We start from the raw sequence: 26,453 nt of genomic DNA, 5'->3' as shown, positions 1-26,453 counted from the left end.
ATCAAGCTTATTTTATGTGTGGTCAATCTGGAATACAAAATATACGGGAGCTAGGTTCATTCTGATATGTAACTGAGTTTTTTTCATGAATTACATAGATTGCTTTGTACTTTTTCAGTATATGCATATTTCTTGACCTGTAAAGAATGGAGAAAGATGTTGGGTGGAAGAGATCTGGTTTTGTGCAAACATTGATAGATAGATATAGATATAGATATAGATATAGATATAGATATAGATGCATGAAGTTGGAAGCTCAGAGATGTAACCATTCTTTTGTTCTCTTTTTCTAAAATAAAATTCTTAAATTGAAAAAAGAGAGAGAGAAGTTTTGTTTGGCTCATTTCCACAGCAGGTTGCTCTTAACCACACAGGAGCAGGGCCGAAGAAGAAGAAGAAGAAGAAGAAGAAGAAGAAGAAGAAGAAGAAGAAGAAGAAGAAGGCAGTCTAGAGTTGCCAACTTTTGAACTGACCCTTACAGCTACAGTATGTCTTTGAAACTGAATTTGTTTATTTCTACACATCAAGCTGTTCTTAAAAGCACAAAGACAATATCATTCTATGTCCACATGGCATGATACGCAGGCCATACAAAGCCCTGGCACATAGGGCTGCCAGCTTTTCCTGACAGAGACTCTGTGCCTTTAGCAGCCACATGACATACACAAATTCAACAGATGCAGCTTTTTCTAGTGTGAGGAAAGAGCGGATGGGGAACTAACACTTGTGGAATTTCTGCCCATCATGGAGATGTAAAAGGCAGATGAACTGGTAAAAAAAAAAAAGGCTGGCAACCTTTATCATATAAAGCATAGCACATCTGCGTGCGATTAGGGGAGTAATGTACAAAGCAGGCTGAGTCCTAGCAGATCTCATATGTGCTTTATCACCCATATGTCTGAAGTAGTCGACATTTGGGAGGATCAGTTCCATGCTAACATCATTCTACACTGGGCCTCAAAGGAGAAACCTGAAACCATTCCCTAGCCAATGAGAGAAGACCAGTCTAAGAGCTAAAAGTACAAAGTTCAGCTGCAAACCACGCCAAAAGCTGTTATCAGCCCCCAGAAGCTGAAACTCCTAGAAGAGAGGTAAGAAACCTTTAAAGAGCTACTCTGTTTTTCTTTAACTTTGAAATTGTGTCTTCTGCTATATTTGAATAATACCAGGCAGCAAAGTTTGTGCATTTGTACCTAAGTATCTTCTTGGGTATTACCATAATTACTGCACCTCTGTTCCTGATTCCTCCATGAATAACTTTGCAAGCTGATGTATACTGAATCACAGGAAAGTTTTATTGAGATTACTAGTGTGGGAGCTTAGTGCAAAAATATTTCAGTTCCAGACAGTGATGTAGCGAGACATTTTTCATTGGGTGCTCAGAAACAAACACTGGGTGGGCAGGAGGGTTGGGGATAGGAGGTTTCTGCTCAAAGATTTTGATAGAGAATGATGACCCCAAAAGCCCCAATTTGTGCATTTTAATTCTTGAAATGCAAAACAGGCATGCTCTGATAAGAAGAGAGAGCCACACACTGAACAACCACTTATTATATGCAGAACCTATAGGTAGTAAGGTCATTCTCACAACTGTTAATGGGGTGGGGAGGGCAGGAGGTGGGGTGCAGGGTTGAACCTATCTTCCCCCAAGACGACTGGCTTTCCACTGTGTGGTGTGTGGCTCACACGCCCACATGATACATGTGGCTCTGAGCAGCTCAGATTTCTAGAGGCTGGGGAAATGAAGCCCAGCATCCAGGTATCCTTAAATGTACCGTGCAAGCGGCACAGTGCATAGAGGGATTTCCCCTCAAGCCAGGTGCTCTAGGAATCCAGCTCTGTGTCTGCTTAGGCTGCATGAAGCCCTAGCATACACACAACCCTGTACCAAGGTAAAAGGGTATGCACATGGTAAAAGGGTGGGTAAAAACCCCAGGCTAACTAGGAAGGCAGCGCTGGGATCGGTAGGGGTATCCAAGTCGGAGTCGGGCTGCTCGTGTGAATAGCTACACAGCATATCTTACTCTTTCACTACTTTTCAGAAAATAGGAACTGGATCATTCCATCTAGTCTTGGATTCTGTTGCCATCAGTGCAAGTGCAACACATGCACGAATCTGCCTCTGCACTTGGAAAGAACCTGTAAGGTGGAATTTGTGAGCAGTGCACATTCTGGCTGTGTTCATTTCTACTAAGCCCCAACTGCCTCATGACTGTGAGCTCACCTGAGGCCACTGCTTCAGAACCAATAACTGCCCTGGAAGCTTTTCAGACAGGGATTTTGAAGCCCTTTAACTCGCATCTCCTCCGGAATGGAGGGGGTGCATTCACATATCAGCTAGATTTACCCTGAAGTCTCTGTGAGTTATTGGGGAGCAGTTCACACACAATTCGAGATTTTCACTGTGCATTATACAGCATAACCTGATTTATATCCGGGGTTTAAAAAAACCCGTTTTTTGGGGACAACATCAAGTTTGCAGTAAAGCCTCTCTATAAACTTGCAGTAAAACCTGCTGTGCGTAAAAGCCCCTGCTGCTATTTGCCATGCCAGGGAGTTATTCGCACTTGGCTTCAGGGTAAACACTGAGCAAAGCCACTTCGAAGTACACTCGTGGCATTGAGGGAAGCAACCGTTCCCTCTGCTCTTAGTTTTCTTTTGAAACAAGTTCACATGGCAGACATCAGTGTTTTCCTTCTAGCCAATGGAAGGGGGGAGAGAGAGCTCTCTACAGAGATAGATTTGCATTTCTGAAGAGAGCATGCCTCTTATCATGCTAATAATTCTATGTCAGTGCCTCTTCCATTTGCTCCAGCGTTTTCAGAAAAAGTAGCTTAAACCCAGCATTGTAAAAACTCGGACATACATCAAGATAAGCTAGAATTCGCATCACAAAGCCCAGTTTGTGTGTGGAGTCCAAGAGTCTCGAAGGGACTTCGAGGTAAGTTTGGCTGGTGTGTGAACGCACACACTCCCTTCTGAAGGAGAGTCAGGGCAGAAGCCCTGTGTGTAAACGCTCCAGGAAAGCATTTAAGAAGCTTCACTTTAAAATTAAATAAGTAGCTGTAAACATCACTTTGCATAAGCATGTGCTCGGTGACAAGTCACATAGGAACTATATACTTCCATGAACTACAGTTCCTAGAATTAACTGTACAAGCACATTCGATTCTACAGAAGGGCCCTGGGCTAGCCAATAAACCCTGCTTCTGATTGGCTCCAACAGCAAATTTCATACACCCTAATTTGGTAAGTGAGAGGTTTGCTTGAGAAAAGTGAAAGAAGGTGAATTAATTATAGTGATCATTTGCACAGTGGGCTGGAGGTCTAAAACTGTTGCAAGGTGCCAGCTGCATTACAGTCTTCAAAATGATTTTGAAATGGAGCCATCTTGAAAGGATTCTGAGAACTGTAGCTCTGTGACAGTGGACTAAGAATTTCCAGTAACTTCTCAGTATTCTTTCAAACTAGTTCAACTTCAAAACTGTTTTGAAGAGTGCAGTGGGGTGACTAGAGCCTGTCTCAGGGACGGAGCTATAATAGAGTGGTTCTTTGAAAATATTATTCAAAGAACGCGAGCTGCCCAGCTCCCGGGGGCTGCCTGTCTCGCCCCACATCCATCTGGTCCTCATTTCCCAGCTGTGTTCATTGCTGGGTGCGTAAACAAAACACCAGCAACAAACACGACTAGGAAGTGAGCTCCAGAGGGCTCAGGGAGCCCTCCAGAGCTCTGGCCACGCGCCTCTTGTGTGTTACATCACACAAAAGGGGGTGTGACCAGAGCCCTGGAAGGGCCACATGAGGGAGAGAAAGAGAAATACATGCACCCAGCAAGAATATTCCAGCTGGGAATGAGCTCTGGAGAGCTTGCACAGGTCCTCCCGGGCTCTGGCCACACCGCCTTGTGTGTGACATCACACGCCGGGGCATAACTGGTGTGCATGCGCTGCACACATGTGTCCCCAAATACAGCAGGGCCACCAGGGATGAGGGCAAACACAGGCCCCCACTCCCCTTGCTACGGTGCTGACCTGTGTGTCAGCAGTAAGTGCCATGAAGCATGCATGTGTATTTAAAAAACAGATTCTAAGTTAATACTTAACAAATATGTGCTAGTTTATTTATACTGCTACCTGAGCCAAGAGGCTCAGGGCTTATCCCCTGGTAACTGAACAAAGAGGCACCTTTTAAAAAGTGATGATTCTCTTTATTTAGCAGGGGGAGAGCAAGTGGCCCTATCCAACCCCAGCTCAGTCAGCATCCCTCCTGTGGCTGTTGCTGGTGTCTAGCTTATGTTTCTCTTTTAGATTGTGAGCCCTTTGGGGACAGGGTGTCATTTATTTATTTATTTATTTATTTCTCTGTAAACCCCTGCTAACTGGGCAAAGAGGCACCTTTTAACCTGGTGATTCTCTTTATTTAGCAGGGGGAGAGTAACTGGCCCTATCCACCCTCAGCACAGTATCCCTCCAGTGACTGTTGCTGGTGTGTGTCTTATGTTTCTTTTTAAAATGTGAGCCCTTCGGGGACAGGGAGCCATCTGATTTGTTTGTTATTTCTCTTTGTAAACTGCCCTGAGCCATTTTTGGAAGGGCGGTATAGAAATAGAATTAATAATAATAATAATAATAATAATAATAAACACTTTGAGAACTTTGGTTGAAGAGCGGTATATAAATATTAATATTAGTAGTAGTAGTAGTGCTGTTGAATTTTAATCATACACTCAAAGGCATGTGTAATATGTGAGGAAGCCACCCAATAAAGAAAGGAGGACTAAATAATATAAATTATCACTGTGACTGTAATGGTTAAATTGTCAAGATTATGGCAGGGATCCTGACCTGAAAGTTAACCATCATGATGGGTCTGCTCTAAGTCAGGATCCTGGCCTATATATTTTTCAATTGATTTCATAAACTAGGAAAGAAATATCCCCACTACCACACAAACAGACAAACACACAATATTCCAGCTCCACATTAGCTGAGCTAAGGAAGGTCTCCTTCAGGCTTCCTGGGACTTAGAGAGCCTGATCACACTCACCTCTCTGCTTGGGCCCTGCACAAAGCTAGGCTGCTTCCTTCCTTCCTCCAATAGCAAACCCCTCGGTTTGTCAACTCCTCCCCCACCCATCAAGATTTGTGTTCGCACCTATTCTGGGCCCAGTTCCCATCTCTGCATTTCCTGTCTCCCTGTAATCATCTTCCTGTTTTCTTGCACCAATTTGGGTGCAATGGATTAATCATATTTCATGGATGGATTAATCATATTTCTTCAAACATCTTCCTAGTTCATGTTACAGTTACATGTAAGTTCTCCTTATACTGCGTTGTACAGTCAAGGCCATGTGATGCAGGTACCAAATAAAATATGTCTTGCATTGTCCCCCGTCTTTTATTTTGTCATAGAGGCAATGCAAGGGTTGCTAAGGATGCTGATCAAGCGCAAGCAAGCATGCATGCATGCACACACATGCCCAAGGCATCAGCAACAATAACTGATGTGGAACCTGCAGGATTTTGATTGTGCAGTTTACAATTTTTGGCTGTTCTTCCTTGTTTGTCCAGGACACTTGGCATTTAGAGCCCCTGGTGGCGCAGTGGTAAAACTGCCGCCCTGTAACCAGAAGGTTACAAGTTCGATCCTGACCAGGGGCTCAAGGTTGACTCAGCCTTCCATCCTTCCAAGGTCGGTAAAATGGGTACCCAGAATGTTGGGGGCAATATGCTAAATCATTGTAAACCGCTTAGAGAGCTCCGGCTATAAAGCGGTATATAAATGTAAGTGCTATTGCTATTGCTATTTACTGGAATTCCTTTGACTTCAAAGTGAGACAGTAGGGATGTGCATAAAACCGGTTCTCCCGGTTCGGTTCGGGTCCGAACCGGGTCCGAACCGGACCAGGGTGGTTCGGTTTTGGTTTTGCCGAACCACCCCCCCGGTTTGGTTTGGATCCGAACCGGTTCGGAGCTGAAACGAACCGGTTCGGATCTCAAAAAAATAGCTGGTTTGAAAGGGGACCTTGTGTTCTACCTGCCACCCAAATTTCAAGTCGATTGGACCTTCCTCTGATTTTTTACAAATTTTTTAAAAATTTTCAATTTTTGCCCATAACTCCCTATGTGGAGCACTTAGGGGCAAAAAGCTGGGGTGGGTGGTAGCCACCAATGGGTGTCCTCCACCCCAACAATCCCAAGGCAATTGGTTGCTCCTAGTATTATTGGTGAATTTTTGAAAAAAAAAATTCCCATTGACTAGAATGGGGGTTTGGGGCTGCCCCAGACCCGGCTCTGTGGGGCAGCATCACCACCAAAGTGGGTCCGGGGCCATGGCAAAAATGGCCTCAGTCCTTCCCAGCAATCCCCGGAGAGATAGGAGTGATGGTTTTTTTTATTAAGATTTTCTAAGGCATTAAATAATATCTAATTGGAAAGAATAGAATGTGTGTCACTGGGTGAAAGGTGATAAAAAGCCACATAGAGAGACAGTTATTCATTTAATGCCTTAGGAAATCCTAATTAAAAAAACCATCACTCCTATCTCTCCGGGGATTGCCGGGAGGAACTGAGGCCATTTTTGCCATGGCCCCAGACCCACTTTGGGGGTGCTGCCACCCCACAGAGGTGGGTCCGGGGCTGCCCCCCCCCCTAACCCCAATCTAGCCAATGGGATTTTTTCTCTTCTTTTCAAGAAATCCACCAAAAATGCTAGGGGCACCCATCAATTGCCACCCCAGCCTTTTTGCCCCTCTCTCTGGGCGCCCTAACACTTAACACCTAGTACCTACCACCTACCCAAGCAAGATGACACTCAGAGAGACAACACACCAACTCTCTGATCTAACAAAAAGGCCACTGCTGCTGCTGCCTGCCAGCAGTGGAGCAGCACACTAAGCACACACACAGAGAAGAAGCAGGAGGCGGAGTGTGGATTCTATGATAGCATATTAGAGTGGATTGATGGTGTCTCATTGAAAATCTCATTTGCTATCATAGAATCCACACTCAATACTAGGGATGTGCAAAAAATTCGGGTGATTCGGTTCACGGTTGATTTTTGGTGAATTTTTAAAGTTTTAGTAACTTTGGGGCAGTTCGGGGGCATAGCATGGGATCTGGGCAAAAGGAGTGGGGTGGGGTGGTAGTGCCTAATGGGTGCAGGCTACCACCCCAATTTCAGGGGGATTGGGCAAAGGGCTGATTTTTGGTAAATTTCTGAAAATTTCATGTCTTTGGGGCAGATTGGGGCATATTGGGGCAGAAAGTGGGGCCTGGGGCAGAATAGTGGGGTGGGGTGGTAGTGCCTAATGGGTGGAGGCTACCACCCCAATTTCAGGGGGTTTGGACAAAGGGCTGATTTTTTGAGAATTTTTGAAGTTTTAGTGACTTTGGGGCAGTTTGGGGGCAGAAAGTGGATCTGCCCCAAAATAGTGGGGTGGGGTGGTAGTGCCTCATGGGTGGAGGCTACCACCCCCATTTCAGGGGGATTTGGCAGAGGGCTGATTTTTTGAGAATTTTTGAAGTTTGGGTGTCTTTGGGGCAGATTGGGGGCAGAAAGTGGATCTGCCCCAAAGGAGTGGGGTGGGCTGGTAGATAGTGCCTAATGGCTGGAGGCTACCACCCATCCCCAATTTAAGAGTGATTGGGCAGAGGGGTGAATTATGGTGAATTTATTTGTATGAGGTTTGTCTTCATAAGGTGAAGTGTGCTAAATTGATTACTTCCTCATATTCATAGTAAGTGTGAAAAAGTGAAAGTGGGGTCATGAGAGTTGTTTAATTGAAAAAAATCTCATTTGCTATGATAGAATGAGAATTCACACCTCAGAAGTTTTTTCTGAGGTGTGAATTCTCATTCTATCATAGCAAATGAGATATTTTTCAATCAAACAACTCTCATGGCCCCACTTTCACTTTTTCACACTTTCCTTTACTATGAATAATATGAGGAAGTAATCAATTTAGCACACTTCACCTTATGAAGACAAACCTCATACAAATAAATTCACCATAATTCACCCCTCTGCCCAATCACTCTGAAATTGGGGATGGGTGGTAGCCTCCACCCATTAGGCACTATCTACCAGCCCACCCCACTCCTTTGGGGCAGATCCACTTTCTGCCCCCAATCTGCCCCAAAGACACCCAAACTTCAAAAATTCTCAAAAAATCAGCCCTCTGCCCAATCCCCCTGAAATGGGGGTGGTAGCCTCCACCCATTAGGCACTACCACTCCACCCCACTATTCTGCCCCAGGCCCCACTTTCTGCCCCAATATGCCCCAATCTGCCCCAAAGACATGAAATTTTCAGAAATTTACCAAAAATCAGCCCTTGGCCCAATCCCCCTGAAATTGGGGTGGTAGCCTGCACCCATTAGGCACTACCACCCCACCCCACTTCTTTTGCCCAGATCCCATGCTATTCCCCCGAACTGCCCCAAAGTCACTAAAACTTTAAAAATTCACCAAAAATCAGGATTTTGCCCAATCCCCCTGAAATTGGGGTGATAGACTCTACCCATTGGGAACTACCACCCCACTCCAAAATTTTGCCCCTGGTCCCCTTTTTACCCCCCCGAATCGATTCGGATTCGGATTAAATCCGAATCCGAACCGAATCAAGGGTGATTCGGGTGACCCAGATTCGGGCACAAAACAGAACAGGGGTGATTCGGTTCGGGTCCGAGCCGAATCACCCGAAATCCCGAATTGCACACCCCTACTCAATACCTCAGAAACAAGAGAACCCTGTACCCATGGGGGTGCCCCTACCAGAGATCTCTGTACCCCATGGGTTAGAAACCCATGGGGGTGGTTGGCACCCTATGTGCACTACACCACCACTTGCTCTGGGCCACCCCAGCACCCCCATGTGCACTTATAGGGCTGCTGAAAGCTCCATTATAACTTATTATGAGGAAAAACCTTAAAGACGCATAAACTTCAAAAATCACTTAAAAATCACCTCTTTGCCCAATTCCTTTCAAATAATTCTGATAGATTCCTTGCCCACCCTAGGAACTACCACCCACCACACTGCACTCTACGACACCCCTTTCCCCCCGACGTGAAGCTATACATTTGCTGCAATCCTAATTATTCTCTATGAGGAATTCAAAAATACTTAACAATTCCCCAATAATCAGAGGAGTGTCCAATTGCCTTGAGATTTTTTGGGTGGTAGGCACCCCTGTCTGTCTACCACCCACCCTGATTTTGTGCTCCTAAGTCCTCCACAACAGGGTATATGGACTGGTTCGTGTCCCATTATACTCAATGAGAAAAATAATTAAAAATATTTCAAATATTCATAAAAAATCATAGGGGTGTCTGATTGCTTCAGGGTTTGCATGGTTGTTGGCACCCATGAGTGCTCCACAAAAAGAAATAATGGCCTGGTTCGGGTCCCATTATATCCTATGAGAAAAAAATAAAAATATTTTTCAAAAATTCATAAAAAATCATACGAGTGTCTGATTGCTTTGGGGTTTGGGTGACAGGTACCCCTGGGTGCCAGCTACTATCTGACCAATTTTCAGCTTTCTGAACCGATCCGAACCGGTCCGAACCGGTTCGAAACCAACCACCCCCAGTTCGGTTCGGATTCGAACCGAACCGGGGGTGGTTCGGTTCGATCCGAACCTCCGAACCGGAACCGGTTCGGACCCGAACCGGTTCGGATCCGAACCGGTTCGCACATCCCTATGAGACAGATAAGATATTCTCTTGTATTTGTTTTCTGTGTTGGCATTTCCAGTGCCCCATCCCACTCCTCTTTGGATGTTTAAGCCGTATTGTTAAAAGCGGAGGTTTTAATTTACTGAAATGTTAGGAATTTGAGGACTGAAAGAAAATTCTGTTTGGTAAGGCATTGCCTCCCTGACGCTACACCCCTGATTCCAGCTAACCAACTGCAGATTCCAGGTGGAAGAGAATGATATGGAAGCATACAAATCATAATAGATTCTAAAATAGATTCCCCATCAGAATTTGGTGAAAGTGATAACACCCAGCCCAAGCTAAGGGGAGGGGCTAATGTAAGGGGTGTGTGTGTGTGTGTGAGAGAGAGAGAGAGAGAGAGAGAGAGAGAGAGAGAGAGAGAGCACAGTTAGTCTGGAACATAGATAGAGATAAGGGGTGGAAGGCACCCAGAGGTGCAAGGCTTCTCTCTCAGGATCTGCTATGAGCCAGCACATCTGCTTCCAAGTGGAAGTGCATGCTGTTTGTCTTCACTGATGCTTTATTTGTATATGTGTAAATAAATCAAAATGTTACTAAGACACCATAGACCGCTGGTGCTTTCTCTGCCAAAGGAAATCGACACCCAAGTAGTGCTGACTTTAGAACTTCTTGCTGCTGATGTGAATACCCGGCTCGACTTGGGTCCGCATTTTAGCCAATCAAACAGACTCAAGGGAATCAATCAGAGGCTTTTAATTGCTTCACGGTATCAAGGTATCCAATTCAGCTCACGCTTCACATTGAATACAATGAGTTACAGCTAGAGATGTTCTTTTATACAAACAACAACATGAATGCAAAAAGGCTCTTGACCCTAATGCACATAGCAACTATGACCTAACCCCTTTCAAGCACGCATGCATGACTTGACTATTGTCCATCAGGTGATTTCCCTAATATGGTTAGATCCGCTCTTTCTTCAGCGTTAGCATTTCAAGTGTTTCTCATGGGAACCTGGCTTGGTTAGCATTACAATTGCTACTATGCGAGCTAGAGAGATAAGAGTAGTGGCAGCTATTGTTAAAGCAATGTTGCAGAGTTTGTGTCCTTGGGCCTTGCTGAGGTTTCTCTGAGTTAGAGCTTTTTAAGTTTCTAAGCAAAGGAGTTTCTTTGGTTTACTAACAAAATGGAGTAGCTTTGGTTTACTAAAACACATCAATTCCCCCCTGAAAAAATTGGATCATCCTGAATCTTCAGGATGCTTCAGGATGCCCTCATTAATGCTTGTAAGGGTACGGATGTGTATTTAGGTCCCAAACTGTGGCGGGGTCTAAAAGCTTTCATAAACAAGTGGGTTAAAGTTGGAATGCATTGCAAGCAGCAACGTGTGATTATCAATAAAAGACAAATACATACTATAATTATGATTATCTTCTGTGCCCACAATCCCCAATTGGGTAACCAAGAAGTGAGCCATGCCCATATATCCATAGGGTTTTCCTTTCCCATGTTATGCCATATTTGAAGTTGATCTTTAAGATTTTGAACATGAGCAGCGATGAATCCAGTCTCATTGACATAAAAACAACAAACCTCACCTAGGACTGCACACCTAGGACTGCACCTAGGACTCACCTAGGACTCCTCCCTCTTGAGCTGTGAGAATATCTAAAGCTCTACGATTTTGCATGACTACTTCTCCTAATGAATTTATCTCTGTGCCCATATCAGTTAAGGCTAACAGAGTCTGGTTAAATGAGAGTTCGATTTGTCTGGAAATATTTATTATAGCTTTTTCTAGTTGATTTACTCCTAACCTAGGTAGTATGGTTCTTGTCCATTGATGGAACTTTGTGTTTCATGTAGCTAAAGGATTTGGAACATAATTGATTTTGGCTTGTCTTCGTGTTCTATGTAACAAGCTTCCAAGATTAAGAACTTGTGATGCATTAAGTGAAGGTTTCACATAAATGGTAGGTGCTAAATGGGCTGGTGCACATCTGCCTGTCCATCCTGGGGGTAATGCACGATAGGCTCTGTTCCCACAGACCCAATAAAGGCCTGCTGGTAAGGCAACAATTAAGTTGTTTCCTGAACGAGGTAAATTGACATAATGGCTACACAAATCCACAATGTCTTTACCTGCATTGCTAAACAAATGCTTCCATGTTTTTGACACTTTTTCTGGATAAGCACATGCAATAGTCACCCAGATGTCAAACCAAGGCGTGTGCGTGTTAAAACTAGAGCCTTCACAAACATGATCAGTTCGGTTTGCCTGTTGACAAAGGCCAAGACCTTTTGTAAGATATATGGAAGAATTATAAAGGTTCAGGGCTTTTGAAACAGTGATCCACTCTGAGTCTGTGAAGTTAAGAAAAAGAAATTCTCTAAGAGAAGTAGGTATTCCTAAATCAAGAGGAATATGAAAACATTCTAGTTCGTTCTCTCTGTGTTGAGAGAACCATGTTCCGTCCGTGCTGTTAAAGGACACTATGTGTGTACAGCTGTGGTAGGGATTTACTCCCAAAAACTTCCCTGTACCATTTCTATTTTCAATGCAGATAGGATGTAAGCCGTGGCTTGAAAGCTTAATATCCGGGATACCAAGGGCATTTCTGTTGAGAGTTTCCCTTTTAGTGTATCCATAGCGATTATAACTAATGCTTCTTCCCTGGAAGTGAATTGTTTCTCTGTGTTTTCCCCAAGACCAATATGTAGTGTAATTTGAAAAATATTGGGGCTGTTCTGTGGTTTGTGGATAAGTAATCCACCAGCCAAGTGTGACTGGAATGGCCACTACATTTAAAATATCCCCTTCTGTGCTTGCCATGTGACTGCATAGCCAGCAGTCATTTAAGTTGGCAATGTCAGCTAAAGTCTGTAAAAGTGGAGCGTGTGGGTGTTGAATTGACCATGTACACAAGAAATAACATGACAAACACCAAAAGAGATACACCCTCCCTTTGTACAGAAAAAATTTAAAGAAGGGGGGGGGGAAATAAAAATATTGTTCTTTGCAAGAAAAATGTTTGGGAAAATTAAAAGTGTCCTTCATCCATTGCTTCCCACACTGCCAGAGTATCTTCAAGGGAAAGAGGCTCTGGTGGGGGTTTTGGTGGTGGCTGTTTGCGTAAAGTGAGTCTCAGGTCTCCACGCTTGGTCACTGCCCAGTTGTTGTTGTTGTCTTCTGGTTCCTTCGCCGGGGTAGGCGCGAATCTCACTCGGGTGTGATGGGTCCAAGTCTTTGATCCAGAGAGACGAACTGCAGTTTGGGTCACTAGGAGCACTGTAAACGGACCCGTCCACCGTGGCTCGAGGTTAGGCTTCTGCCATTTCTCAAGGTACACCTGATCGCCTGGTTGGAAAGGGTGTTGTGGTCCCTCTAGTGGCGGCCGTTGCGTTGCCTGTAAATGAGAAGAAAGAGAAGACAAGGCAGCCGCAATGCCAACTACATGTTGTTTCAGCAATTCTTCTCCCCTGACATGTAAGTCAGATACATCAGCAGATAGAGGATTTAGAGAACACACTCTCCCATACAGAGCTTCAAATGGTGAGAGCCCACTACGCCCCCGCGGTGTGATGCGCATGCGAAAAAGGGCCAGAGGCAAGGCGTCTGGCCATTTTAGCAATAGTTCTTGACATATCTTCCTCAGGTGTGTCTTCAAGATCCGATTTGAGGCCTCTACTCTCCCGGAAGAAGTGGGTCGCCAAGGTGTATGTAACTGATAGCGAATTCCCAAGGCTGTGGCTACCTCCTGTATGACTGTAGAGGTAAAATGTGGTCCTTGATCCGAATCTCAATGTCTAGGCAGTGAAAATCTCGGTATAATGTCTTGTAGAAGCCTCTTGGTGACTTCCTTTGTCTTGTTTGTCTTACAAGCAAATCCTTCTGACCACCCAGTGAAATTGTCAATAAACAATAGCAAGTGTTTATACATTCCAGCTCTAGGCATGTCAGTGAAGTCTAATTGCCAAGAGTCACCTGGGGCTGTTCCTGTCCTGAGCAGACCGCGTGGTCTTGCTCTCCTTGGTGGAGCTGGATTGTTCTTAATACAAACCACACATGCATTGACAGTGGTGGTTACCATTGCTCTCAATTGAGGGTGGTAAAAATATGTGACTAAAAGCTCATATAGTCTGTCCCTTCCCAAGTGTGTAGTAAGATGGGCTTGCTTAACTAAGGCCATGGTGGTGCCATATGAAAAAAACTGCTGGCCTGAAGTATGGACAGCTCCATTCTCAGTCTGAGTCCATTCAGTGTTTTGCAAAAGGTCATTTAAAGTAGACACGTCCTCTCCTGTCATTGGGAAAGGGTGATCCTGAGGTTGAAGCAAAGGGAAAGCTGGAATAAGTGGTAACATAGATACTGTGGGTGGGGGTGGCAGCAGAGCTGCTGCTTTGGCTGTGTGATCTGCTCTGGCATTGCCTTGGGCAATCTCAGTGTCCTTTCTCTGATGCCCTGGGCAATGCATGACTGCAACTTTGCTTGGCAAAAGTATAGCATCTAGAAGTTCCAAAATCTGGCCACCATGCTCTATTGGTGACCCATCAGCAGTAATGAACCCTCTCTCCCGCCAGATGGCGGCGTGTGCATGTACTACCAAGAAGGAATACTTTGAATCAGTGAAGATGTTGACTTTCTGGTCCTGGGCTAACAGCAAAGCTCTAGTCAAGGCGATCAGTTCTGCCAACTGAGCTGAGGACCCAGGGGGCAATGAGTTAGCTTCCACTGTAGCATGTATGGTAACAACGGCGTAGCCAGCCCTCCTGACCCCATTGTCCATAAAACTGCTCCCATCTGTATAAAATGTAAGATCTACATCTGATAGTGGAATATCAGTCAGGTCTGGTCTGGCTGAGCAATGATAGTCCAGAAATTGCTGACAATCATGCAAAGGAGGGTCTGGTTCTGACATGTTTTGTGGTAAAAGGCTAGCTGGATTTAATGCAGTGCAGTGATGAATGGAAAGTTCTGGAGATTCGATAAAAATGGCTTGGTACTTAGCCATGCGTGCAGGTGTCAGCCATTGGTTTGCTCTGTTCTCCAGCAATGTAAGAACTGAGTGTGGAACATACAGTTTAGTCTTGGAACCTAGGGTGAATTTCAGAGCTTCTTCCAAAATGACAGCCGCTGCGGCCAGGGCCCTCAAGCAAGGAGGCCAACCTTGGGCCACGCCATCTAGTTTGGAAGAAAAATATGCAATTGGGCGATGATCTTTGCCCAGGGTTTGTGTAAGTATCCCAGATGCTGTTCCCTGACTCTCAGAAGCAAATAAGTAGAAAACTTTGTTGTAATCTGGCAGTCCAAGTGCTGGAGCACTTGCAAGAGCTGCCTTTATCTCCATGAAAGCAGATTGGCAGTCTGCTGTCTATGTAAAGCTGTCATTTTCTCCTCCAGAAAGTGCATCATACAGAGGTTGGGCTAAAACTGCAAACCCATGAATCCATTGGCAGCAAAAATTAGCCATTCCAATGAATGAACGCAACTGACGGCGATTGGAGGGTGGGGCTATTCTGCAAATGGCCTCTTTTCGCTCTGGCAAAAGAGACTTCTGTCCTTGGCTGAGTAAAAGCCCCATATATTTAACTTGGGGTAAGGCCACTTGTGCCTTAGATTTTGATGGATGAAAGCCTGCATCCGCTAGATGGAGCAAAAGTGAAGTGGTAAGGATCAAATTGAGCTCCTTTGAGGTTGTGGCTAGGAACAAATCGTCTAGAAACTGCAGCAACACAAAATCCTTGCCTTCCTCGCCTTCTGGGGGTGTCCACCTGCCTAATTCCTCCCTCAACGCATCGCTGAACAAATGAGGCGCCGAATTTAACCCTTGTTGCAGATGAGACCATTGGAGCCCGACTTTTACATGTGTTTTCGGGTCATGCCGCTAGTGCAAATATTGGTTGTGATTCTGGTGCCAAAGATATGCAAAAAAAAAAAAAGCATCCTTCAAGTCCAGAACAGTAAAAGTAGTCATTTGTGGTGGCACAGCTGTCATTATAGTGTGTGGATTTGGCAAGATTGTGTGTAGCGGTTCCACACAGGCATTTACTGCTCTTAGGTCTTGTACCAGGCGCCATCTACCGTCTGGTTTTGGAATTGCAATGATCGGGGAATTCCATGCACTTTGGCTGGGAACTAAGATTCCATTGGCTATGAAGGCATCAACAATTGGTTTTAATCCCTCTGCACCTCCCTTCCTCAAGGGATACTGTGGTATTGCAACAGGCTGGGTGTTTGGTTTCAATCGAATTGTCACTGGTTGGGCATATTTTGCTTTGCCTGGCAATCCCTCCTTGGCCCACACTGTCTCTGGTACTTGTAAATCAATCAATGGTGCAAGCATGGGTGGGAAAAGACCCATCACTCTAGCTTGAACTGCCCAGGTTTCTGAATCAGGAATTTCCATGGTGATTTGGTCTGGGGCGAAAGATAAGGTAGCCCGCATGGCACACAATAAATCTCTGCCCAATAGATTCACAGGGCACTGAGGCATGTGCAGGAAGGAATGTTGTCCTTGTGACCCTGCACATTCAAAAGGTATGGCTTCCAAAAAGTGATGTTTTGCTGAAGCACCCATGGCTCCTTCCACAAAGCTGGAACGGCTGCTTGAGGTAGCCCCTTTTGGAGTAATTAAGACTGAATGAGTGGCGCCGGAATCTACTAACATTGAAACAGTCTGAGCATTTGCTCCAGAGCCCACTTTGCAGGCCACCAGGGGTTCTGTGGGTGAAAGTCGCCAATACAGCTGTTTCCCCCGGCCTGTCCTATCTGGAGTTCCTTTGCTGATAGGGACTCTGGGGACTAGACTGGTAGGGCTGCTGTTGGGATTGGAACTGCTGGCCCCCCTGCTGCTGGGGTTGAAATTGTTGTGGTTGAAACTGCTGTTGCGGCTGAAATTGTTGGAACTGCTGCTGTGACTGGAAATGCTGCTGTGGCTGGACAGCAGAGGCTGTCTGCCAATAGGGCATTTGCTGCATTTGCTGTGGAAATGGCTGCAGTCCTTGAAACCGGGTCGGACAGTTCCGGACCCAATGGTTTGGATTTCCGCAATGGTAACAATATGGAGATCCCTGTCAAGGGGATGCTCTTCCCGGCCCCTGCTGGGCCCCCCTTCCTCAACCAGCATATAAGATATGTGGTTTACTTCCTCCAACTTTCTTCTCCTTTTCCTTTTCCTTTTCTTTCTCCTTCTCCCTTTCTTTTTCTTTCTCCTTCTCTCTTTCCTTCTCCTTCTCTTTTTCTGACTCTGGGTCTGGGTTCTCTGTGTATAGACACGGTAAGCTGCCTCCACTAAAGAGTCGAGAGCCATGGTCAAAGGTGCATCTAACTTATTCAGTCTCTTTCTAATGTCCTGTGCACTCTGAGCCAAAAATGCTGCTCTCAAAATACGTTCTGCTTCTGGAGATTTAAGGTCCAGGGACGTGAATTGGCGAAGGCATTTTTCAAGCCTTTCCAGAAAGTCTCCTGGCGATTCATTTGGACCCTGAAAGGTCTGATGAAGTCTGTTCAGATTTGTATGTCTAGGCACACAAGTGTTGAGAGCCTTCAGAAAGAGTTGGCGAAAGGTGTCTAAAGCGGCACGCCCAGCATCAGTATTTGGATCCCAATTAGGATCCTGCAAGGGATATAGTTCTGCTGCTGCAACAACTGGTGTCTGACGGGCCCCCATATTAGTGGCTAACTGGGTAGCTTTCTGCAAAAGGAGGCGTCGTTCCTCTGCTGTAAGCAAAGAGCCAGCCATTTGCTGGATATCTGCCCATATAGGTTTGTGAGTAGCAAGCACAGACTCAAAGAGACTAGAGCAGGCTACTGGGTCTTCTCTAAGTGATTTAGTTTGCAGCTTCCAATTAATTAAATCTGCAGATGAAAAGGGAACATGGACTAATGTTCGGTCCCCTGTGGCAGTTAAAGTTTCCCTCAATTGGGCTAAAATTGGGACTCTGCTGCTGCTTTTACTTCTAGTATGCCAGGCAACGGGGCTGATTTTGGGGTTTGTAAGGGAGACGGTACCGCTGTTAGTAGGCACAATAGCTAAATCCAAGGCTTCCAAATCTTTCTTTAAACGTTGCAATGGTGTTGTTCCCAAATCAACCAAACTTATGCCCGCCCCCGTTCCCAAAGGTGTCAAAGGTGTAGGAAGTGGCCCCAATGTATCTTCCCCCTCTAAGTCAACCAAACCTATGCCCTCCCCCCTTCCTGGAGAGGGTGCTCTCTGTACATCTGGTACATTGGGAATTTGAAGCAGCTGAGGCTGGGGAATAAGTTGAGGTTGTGGTGGGGGTGGGAAAATAGGTTGAACACGATCATCTTCTGGATATTCATAGGGCTTGGGATAGGGTGGAGGAGGGGGAGGTGCGGAAGGGGTGAGGGGAGTGGAAGGGCAAGACTGTAAGGGAAATAGTCCAGAAGAATTCCCTGCAGGCATTAGCCCACAGTCCATGGCTAACAGAGGTCTGCACCATAATTCCATGAATGGCTGAACATAACGGTGTTCTTCATATTTTCCATTTTTTGAACAATATACCAACAATTCTAAAATTAAAGATTGATCAACACTTCCTGTACGTGGCCAGTAGGTGGCGCCATTGGCAAGCAGATAGGTTGGCCACACTTCTATACAGAGACATTTCAAAATCTTTTTTTTGAGAGCATTACCCTCCCCTGTGAGAATCTTCCAATTCTTCAACACACATTCCAAGGGCGTGCAAGAAATCCTTTCAGATTTCGTGTGCTTGCTATTTCTGCTCCCCATGGTCCACCCCCTAGCTTGCTTGTGCTTGGGCCGTTTATTCTTGACTCAGCCGCCTCTCCCTCAGGCTTTTTGGCTTAAATTGCCCCCCCCCTTGGGATTTTGGCTTAAATTGCCCCTGCTTGGGTAATTTGCTTTCTCCCCTCTTCTCGGGATGAAAGAATGCCCCTCCCTGGGCTTCCCCCCCACTTTTTGTTCCCCTACTTGGGCTTGGGGTACTCACCAAAGACGTCTCTGGATTTCTTGCCTCTCCCTCAGGCTCTTGCCTCGATTCCCAGATGTAGCATGTAGTAACGACTGACGTGTCCCAGGGCCACGAGAAACCTCCTCAGACAAAGGCTGTGGTGCGCGCTGGTCCTCGTTGTCCCACGGCGGGCCAAATCATCCACCCAAGTTACATCCGAGTCACGGCACCAAATTGATGTGAATACCCAGCTCGACTTGGGTCCGCATTTTAGCCAATCAAACAGACTCAAGGGAATCAATCAGAGGCTTTTAATTGCTTCACGGTATCAAGGTATCCAATTCAGCTCACGCTTCACATTGAATACAATGAGTTACAGCTAGAGATGTTCTTTTATACAAACAACAACATGAATGCAAAAAGGCTCTTGACCCTAATGCACATAGCAACTATGACCTAACCCCTTTCAAGCACGCATGCGTGACTTGACTATCGTCCATCAGGTGATTTCCCTAATATGGTTAGATCCGCTCTTTCTTCAGCGTTAGCATTTCAAGTGTTTCTCATGGGAACCTGGCTTGGTTAGCATTACAATTGCTACTATGCGAGCTAGAGAGATAAGAGTAGTGGCAGCTATTGTTAAAGCAATGTTGCAGAGTTTGTGTCCTTGGGCCTTGCTGAGGTTTCTCTGAGTTAGAGCTTTTTAAGTTTCTAAGCAAAGGAGTTTCTTTGGTTTACTAACAAAATGGAGTAGCTTTGGTTTACTAAAACACATCACTGCCATGGAAATGGGGAATACACAACAATCATCTTCTCTTCAGCCCTCTCAAATGGCTTGCAATATGGATTTTTCAAATCACATGAGATTCTCAATACCATTTATATTTCGGGGACTGCTGCCAAATGTTCTACCACTTATACAATGCACTGGAAAGAAAAAATGTCCCTTTCATTACTATCACCTCCTGAAAGATATCAAATAATTCACATATCACTCCTACGATATATTGCTTCCCATGAGGCACATGATTTGACATAACATGGTAGACAAATGTGCAGGATTATGCAAGAGTAACCGTGCAAGAAAACTTGCTTACACAGTCATGCTCCTTTAGTAAAAGTGGGTTCTCCACATGCAGATCCACTCAGCACCAAGGCAGGCTAAGGAAGAGAGCAAGAGTGGGTTCCTGCAAGGAAATGTTGGTTTTTCAGCGAAGAGCCCCACATTCATTCATTCATTCATTCATTCATTCATTTATTAAGCCCCCAATGGTGGGCGGGGGAGCGGATAATCAGACTGTTTCTGAAAATAATCAATTGGGGAATTCTGTGGACAAGCAATAGTGGATTATTGCTGTGCAAAAATACAAGAAGAGGGAACGGTGCCTCTTCTCCTGTCCCTTCACCTGCTGAGCAGAATGAACTATAATCCACACAAGTCAGGGCTGTCATTTGATAGTACAACCTGACAAATAACAGACAACATTCTATGAGAGTTTCTGAATATGCTCAGAGGGGTAAACAGTATTATAGTACCCTAAAGACTGATGTAAGGGTGGCCAACCTGAAGCTCTTCAGCCGCTTTTAGACTACGACTCCCGTTATCCCCACCTATGACTTATTCAGATTGGCCAACCCTGGAATAACACATCTACATAGCCTGAACTTTGGTGAGCCATGGCACACTTCATCAGTTGTGTGGAGGAGGAGGAGACAGGGGCCTTAGAGAGAAAGCTCATTGACTGGTGGGGAGGGTGAGAAGAGGAGAAGCTGCCGCCGCCACTGCTGCTACTGCTGGAGTTGGCAGTGGGAGGCGGGCAGCTCCTTCCCATTCTGATGGGTGACTGGGGGCAAGATGTGGTGTCCGCTCACCCTCCTACCCTCCAAGGGTAGGAAGGGCAGGAGCTGCCACCAGAGATGCCTCCCCCGTTTGCCGATGGGAGAAATGGAAAGAGCTATTGCCTGCTGCCTGCTGCCACTGGTAAGCTTGGGGAGGTTGGGGAGCCAGAGTGCCATGGGGGCCAAGTGCTGGGCATTGCCTCAGGGCCCCAACAACCTGATACCAGCACTTTCAGAGGTGTTTTTCCTCCCTCTCCTGCAGGGTCTATGTGCCACCAGGTAAGTCCCAATGGTGGGAGCTTTTGTTCCTTGCTCATCACTCGGCAGCACCCTAGTATGACAAAGACCTCTACTCCTCTGCTTACCAGCTGACCCCCAGATCAGCCCAATGATTTGGAGACAGCTGATTCCAAATACTTTGTGAATGGATAACAAGGAAGTTTACCAGCTAAATCTGGTTGAACAGAGAGCGAAACGGATGAGTGGGAGAACCCAAAGAACCACAGGCAAAAACAATTCTTATCATACCATCCCCAAGTCAATGCAAAATTATCATTTGTATCCCAGAAGCAAAGGCCATGGCCTTATGTTGTGACTTTTATTTGTTCTTGCCCACTTCAGCCTATAGCAAAGATATTCTTCCTAGTAGTTCCGGTGGGGTTGCACCTCCTGCACTGAGAGAAACAGGGAAAGATTGACAGCTACTGGCTGCTATGTATATACTGTGGAACAGGACTGGAGTCATTGGCTTCAGCTTGATCAGCTTGTTAGAAACTTGGGCCTCTTGGGTCCATAACTGCCCCAGCACCTAGAGCCAAGCTATGTGTTATAACTGAGGTCTATGACTGAATCGCCCAACGATTTTATGCTTACGTAAAATAAAAGCTGATTGCGGGGCAGGCTCCAAATGTGAAAATGCAGCACTAAAAGCAACTGAGCTGGGAGTAGCAATTGATTCCTATCAGGACAACACCTCCTTCCCTAGAATTGCTGCTCTGACCAAATTCAAAAATCCTGGTGAGGACATGGCTGCTTTGAAGCAATATAAAAGCCATCTAGGCCTCTGGCCAAAGACCTTCATCCTAAAGTGTAGTTTGACCTTTACACTGTGCTGCTTTGTTTTCTTCCCTGTGGCTCTTAGCGATGTGGATCTACCTGGCCGCCCTGGTGGGGCTTTACTTCCTTCGCCGATGGTACCAGGAGAGACAGTCTGTGGACAACCTGACAGAGAAATATGTCTTCATCACCGGCTGCGACTCTGGTTTTGGGAACCAGCTGGCCAAGCAGCTGGATGCCCGAGGCCTGAGGGTGATTGCAGCTTGTTTTACGGAGAAAGGGGCAGAGCAACTGGAGAAAGCCACCTCGGAGCGACTGAGAACCACCATCCTGGATATCACCAGTCCTGACAGTGTTGCCAAAGCTACCCAGTGGGTGAAGGAGCAAGTGGGGAGCAAAGGTACAGCCCATAGTGTTCTCTGAACATTCAGTTCCTATGGATTCTGTAGGCCACAGTTGGTTATTAGTTGAGGACTGGTGATTTTTAAAAGCAGCAGGCCTGAAGCCCTCCTCTCCTCCCTTGAGAACAAAAAGAAGTAGTTCTAAGTAAAACTAACAGAGCCCAATTTCCTCCCCTTTTAAAATGATGAGTCTTACCTAGGACCTCCTCCCATGAGCTGTGAATTTGGTTTGTATCTGACTATCAGCACATGGGTTACAAAGGAGTGTTGCCTATAATATGAGAGACCAGCATCTTGAAACAAGATGGCAGATCAGCAAAAATATACCCTCATCAAAGTCCCCTGTGGACCATCACCACCCCACACACACATCTGTAGTGAATTTGTTTTGCATTGGACTGTAAAAAGAGAAGTTATTAGAAGGGGATCCACAGGCATAGATAGACAGACGAACAGACAGACTTTATTACAATCTTTAGCCAATACACCCATACAGATATCTCTAACACTTTTTCTGATTAGAAAGTAGCTAACAATTTCTGAGCACTTGCTGTGGCTTTCTTCGTAGGACTCTGGGGCTTAGTGAACAATGCAGGAGTGGTCATTCCAATAGCCCCCAATGAGTGGCTGACCAAGAATGATTTTATCAAGGTGCTGGACATCAATCTTCTTGGAACAATTGATGTGACACTGCACATGATTTCCCTGGTGAGGAGAGCCCAGGGAAGGGTAGTCAATGTAAGCAGCGCAGCTGGAAGGATTGCTGTGAGTGGAGGTGGCTACAGTATTTCCAAATTTGCCCTGGAGGCATTCTCTGACAGTCTCCGGTAAGTCACTTGCTGGAACTCGACTTGGGACAAATATGACACAAAGTATTCTCGAATGATTCTCATGGTGAATATATGAGGTGTGAAATTCCAAGAATATACTACTGGACTTCCAATTATTCATAGATTGTTTTCTGAATAATTCTCATGCTGTGGCTTGATTTGCAAATGAAAATTTAATCTGCACATTTTTGCAATTCATTTACCAGCAATTACCAGTTTAGTACCAGGAATTAGTGTCTCTCAGCAGGGGAGGTAGAGTCATGCCTTCTCTGAAAAAGATTATGGGGTGTGTGTGTGTGTGTGTGTGTATGTGTTTTAATGGTATGGAAATAATAATATTTTTTAAATTCAAGGTAAAAATGGCACAAGGTAAAAAATGGGATTAGTTTTTTTAAAAATTAGATTAGAAAGTGTCATGAGGAAAAATAGCTTAAGTCAGTGGAAATCATGCCACTTCCATGCAGGTTTGACATCTGGTACTTCTCATGATCAAAATAAAACTTCGCCAGGCCCTGACTAAAGTTCTTGCACATTTTCATTAAAAAACAACAAAACATTATTTCATTTCAAATGCCATTCATAACTTTTAAAAAAGATATTGCAATATTCATATTGTTTTAAGATGAACATTAATCTTAAAACATCAGAATATCACTCAATAGCTACATTTTGTATTATTTTAACTAGCTCGATTTCTCCTTGACCTCCTTGTCCTAAAATTCTCCTATTGTCACTGTCAATTTAGTACAACTCTATTCCACCAATCTAATTGTTCTAAATGTGAAATCAACCTCCTGTAATAGGTGGTAATAAAACATGGAAGTGGTTTTAAACACTGGAGAGATAAATGGCTAGTGTTGCGTGTGTGAATAAATTTATTCAGCACATTCAAAACATTTCAGTCAGATGTAAAAAAAATACAAGGAATGAAAGAATAGCTTAAAAAAGAGTTGAAGGGACTGAATAGGTGACAGGTATTAAATTCCATATCAGACCTGCAGACCTGATTCCCTTTCCCTCTCTCCTGGGTGCCCTGTAACTCCAGCCCTAGAATAAAGAGATTTTCCGCCCTTCTTCTCTTCCTATGGCTGATAGTTGCTGTTAGAAGGTAACAGATCGGCAACAAATCAGGTTTTTCCCTTGCTGAAGAACATCTGCTTAGGCAAGGGACCATCCAGTGCCTATTGAGGCTGTCTACCTTGCATTTCTTTCTAGACTGTGAACCATTTGGGATACAGGGAACCATCTTCTTATTTTTCTTCACAAACCACTTTGATAACTTTTTCATTGAAAACAATATATAAATAATAGTAGCATAGTAGTAAGAAAAAAAGCTTGGAGTTTTGTCTGGGGGACTCACAATATATTTTTTTAATGCACTTTGCAGGAGAATGAAAATTGTCAACTAATGCAATGATGGCAGGGATGGTTCTAGCTTAGGATAAAATGTGTGTTCTTTTACTATTGGCTTTCATCCTAGGCGTGAATTGCATCCCTTTGGGGTTGGAGTCAGCATAATCGAACCAGGAAGTTTTGACACAGGTATGAGTAGAGATATACCTAAAAGCCTCCCACGTCTATGGGAAGAGATGCCTGCTGAGATCAGAGAACTTTATGGGGAGAACTACTGGAACAGCTGTGAGTCAAAAATAGAGGGACAAGAGCTAAGAGACTATTTAAGGAACTTGTTTGTGGGTTCTTTTGGTTCAGATCATGGATGTCAATTCTCCTTTTCAGGGTGGCCATTCCTGTCATAGAGACTTAATAACCTTTCCTTCCAATAGTGATTACAAACTCCAAGGGGTGTAGACATATGTGGGTTTCTAGAAAGTATTTGGGATGGGAATAGTATTATATCAATAACAGTATTGTATTTGGAGTATATTTGTATTTACACTTTACTATACAGACTATATTGAGGGATAGGAATGTGCATAAAACTGGTTTGCCCGGTTTGGTTTGAACACGAACCAGATTCGAACCAGAGCAGGCATGTTAGGTTTTACCCCAAAACAGTTAAGTTCAAATTTGAACCAGTTCGAGCCTACTTCGGGGGTTCTGAGTACCATTAAATTTTGTTTTTAAAAGTTTGACTTACCGCCACTTACCGGCAAGCTTGGCGGGTGCTGCTGCAGCCATGGGGGTCTCCAGCAGCTCCCCCTCCCCCTGATGGCCTCCCCCCCCCATCTCCACAGGCCATTGCAGCCTATTTTGGGGCTGTTTTGGCCCTGATTGCATGTGAGGTGGCCCAAAAAATGGTCACCGCATGCAGAGGGCTGAAATGGCCCAGAAACAGACTGAACTGACCTATGGAGACTCAGATGGAGCCCGGAGGGAAAAGGGGGAAGTGCCAGTCCCCACCCCCACCCTGTGGCCACAGCAGCATCCCCCGAAGCCCTCGGTGGCAGTAAGTCAAACTTTAAAAAACAAAATTTAATGGTACCTGGCACCCCTGAACCAGGCCCGAACCAGTTCAAATTCAAAACAAATTGGGGAGCCCCATTCGGGGGGGGGGGACACAAACATGCCCGGTCTGGATCATAGAAGGCAGCCTCTTATGTTCTCATGTGCAGTATAACTTGCATCTGATATGGACAATACTGTCCATTTTCTCATCCTCATCACTGGAAGCCAGTATAGACAAATTAATGATATCTGGCCCAAGCTGTACAACATGTTATAGGAGAGGGAGGCAGGAGAATTGATACAGGCTGCCACTTTCAGGAGCAGCAGCCCTGTGTTTTCTTATAACATGTTACTCCATTCCAGGAAGACACAAGGTATCAGCTTTGCTCAATCAAGTCAATCTAGTTCAGAAGTCTGACAGCAATGGAAGCCAACATTCCTCAGACAACATACCAAAGCTTTGGAGCAAATGCCTCCGTTGTCTCAGGAATGTTGTCAGGGCTATGTTCCCAGGTGCGACTGACTTTTCTTATTTTTTCCCTCCCTCCCTCTGCAGTCTTAAAGGCATTACATCGCAGGCCATTGCCAAACTCCAAACTCTACCTGGTCACAGATTGTATGGAGCATGCACTGACCTCCCGTTATCCCCGCAGCCGTTATTCTGCAGGCTGGGATGCCAAATTGGTTTTCATCCCCCTTTCTTACTTACCCTCCTGGATTGCAGACTACCTCTTGTCTGTTGGCTTTCCTAGACCAGCTGGGGCTGTCCAGTGATCATAGACACGACATACAAGAGATTCTACAAGAGCCAAGTTATGCAAGCTGTGAGGAACATTGATTATTGCAAGTTTGTTGTGACCCCCCCCACCCCGCCACCGCTTCGATCTGCCAGATGGGCAGGAATGTTACCATTCATGTGCTTCCCCTCAGTGAAGGTCCACATCGATATCTGGGCAGAGGTGGGGCAAGAGGCCTGAAATGCACCCTCCATGTGGAAAGATATTGGCAAGTACATATGACAGCTGTCCTGGGTTCTTTGTAAGGCAGGATACAAATGTAATAAATAAATGTTTCAATTCCAACTGCCCTGCTTTCCTAAACCAGGGCATCACTGGTGTTACCTCTGGTTCTGTTGTTCGGCTTGTCATCATGCATATTAAAAATACAATTATCCCTTCTTACCTTTAGTCATTTGCTTCATCTCTGGCTTAGAAAATGACAATCTTCTTCTAATCTGTAACTTTTCATTTGAAACTTCATGCTTGCATGTTTCAGGATGTTTTAAAGTTAGGGTTAGCTATCTG

At 45.1% G+C, this 26,453-nt stretch overlaps 2 protein-coding genes across 3 annotated transcripts; one reads left to right on the top strand and one right to left on the bottom strand.

The window, feature by feature from the left end:
* Positions 1-988: 988 nt before the first annotated feature.
* Positions 989-26,330, top strand: LOC128341587 (17-beta-hydroxysteroid dehydrogenase type 6-like). 2 transcript variants are annotated; one of them, XM_053287890.1, is made up of 5 exons: positions 989-1,091; positions 21,598-21,912; positions 22,482-22,740; positions 24,224-24,285; positions 25,706-26,330. In XM_053287890.1, the coding sequence occupies exons 2-5, from the start codon at positions 21,600-21,602 to the stop codon at positions 25,921-25,923; spliced, it is 852 nt and encodes a 283-aa protein (XP_053143865.1). In that variant the 5' UTR covers positions 989-1,091; positions 21,598-21,599; the 3' UTR covers positions 25,924-26,330. The 2 variants fall into 2 exon arrangements, with proteins under 2 accessions (XP_053143865.1, XP_053143864.1); XM_053287889.1 differs by having other exon boundaries at positions 24,224-24,381.
* On the bottom strand, positions 10,427-18,718 carry LOC128341586 (endogenous retroviral envelope protein HEMO-like). The gene is made up of 2 exons (XM_053287888.1): positions 18,657-18,718; positions 10,427-13,090 (listed from the first exon to the last, which is right to left on the bottom strand). The coding sequence occupies exon 2, from the start codon at positions 12,739-12,741 to the stop codon at positions 11,542-11,544; it is 1,200 nt and encodes a 399-aa protein (XP_053143863.1). The 5' UTR covers positions 12,742-13,090; positions 18,657-18,718; the 3' UTR covers positions 10,427-11,541.
* Positions 26,331-26,453: the final 123 nt, after the last annotated feature.

The sequence above is a fragment of the Hemicordylus capensis genome, chromosome 2, assembly GCF_027244095.1.
Source record: "Hemicordylus capensis ecotype Gifberg chromosome 2, rHemCap1.1.pri, whole genome shotgun sequence".
Taxonomy (NCBI): Eukaryota; Metazoa; Chordata; class Lepidosauria; order Squamata; family Cordylidae; genus Hemicordylus; species Hemicordylus capensis.
The sequence above is the reverse complement of the archived record's forward strand: the minus strand, read 5'-3'. Positions and strand labels throughout refer to the sequence as shown.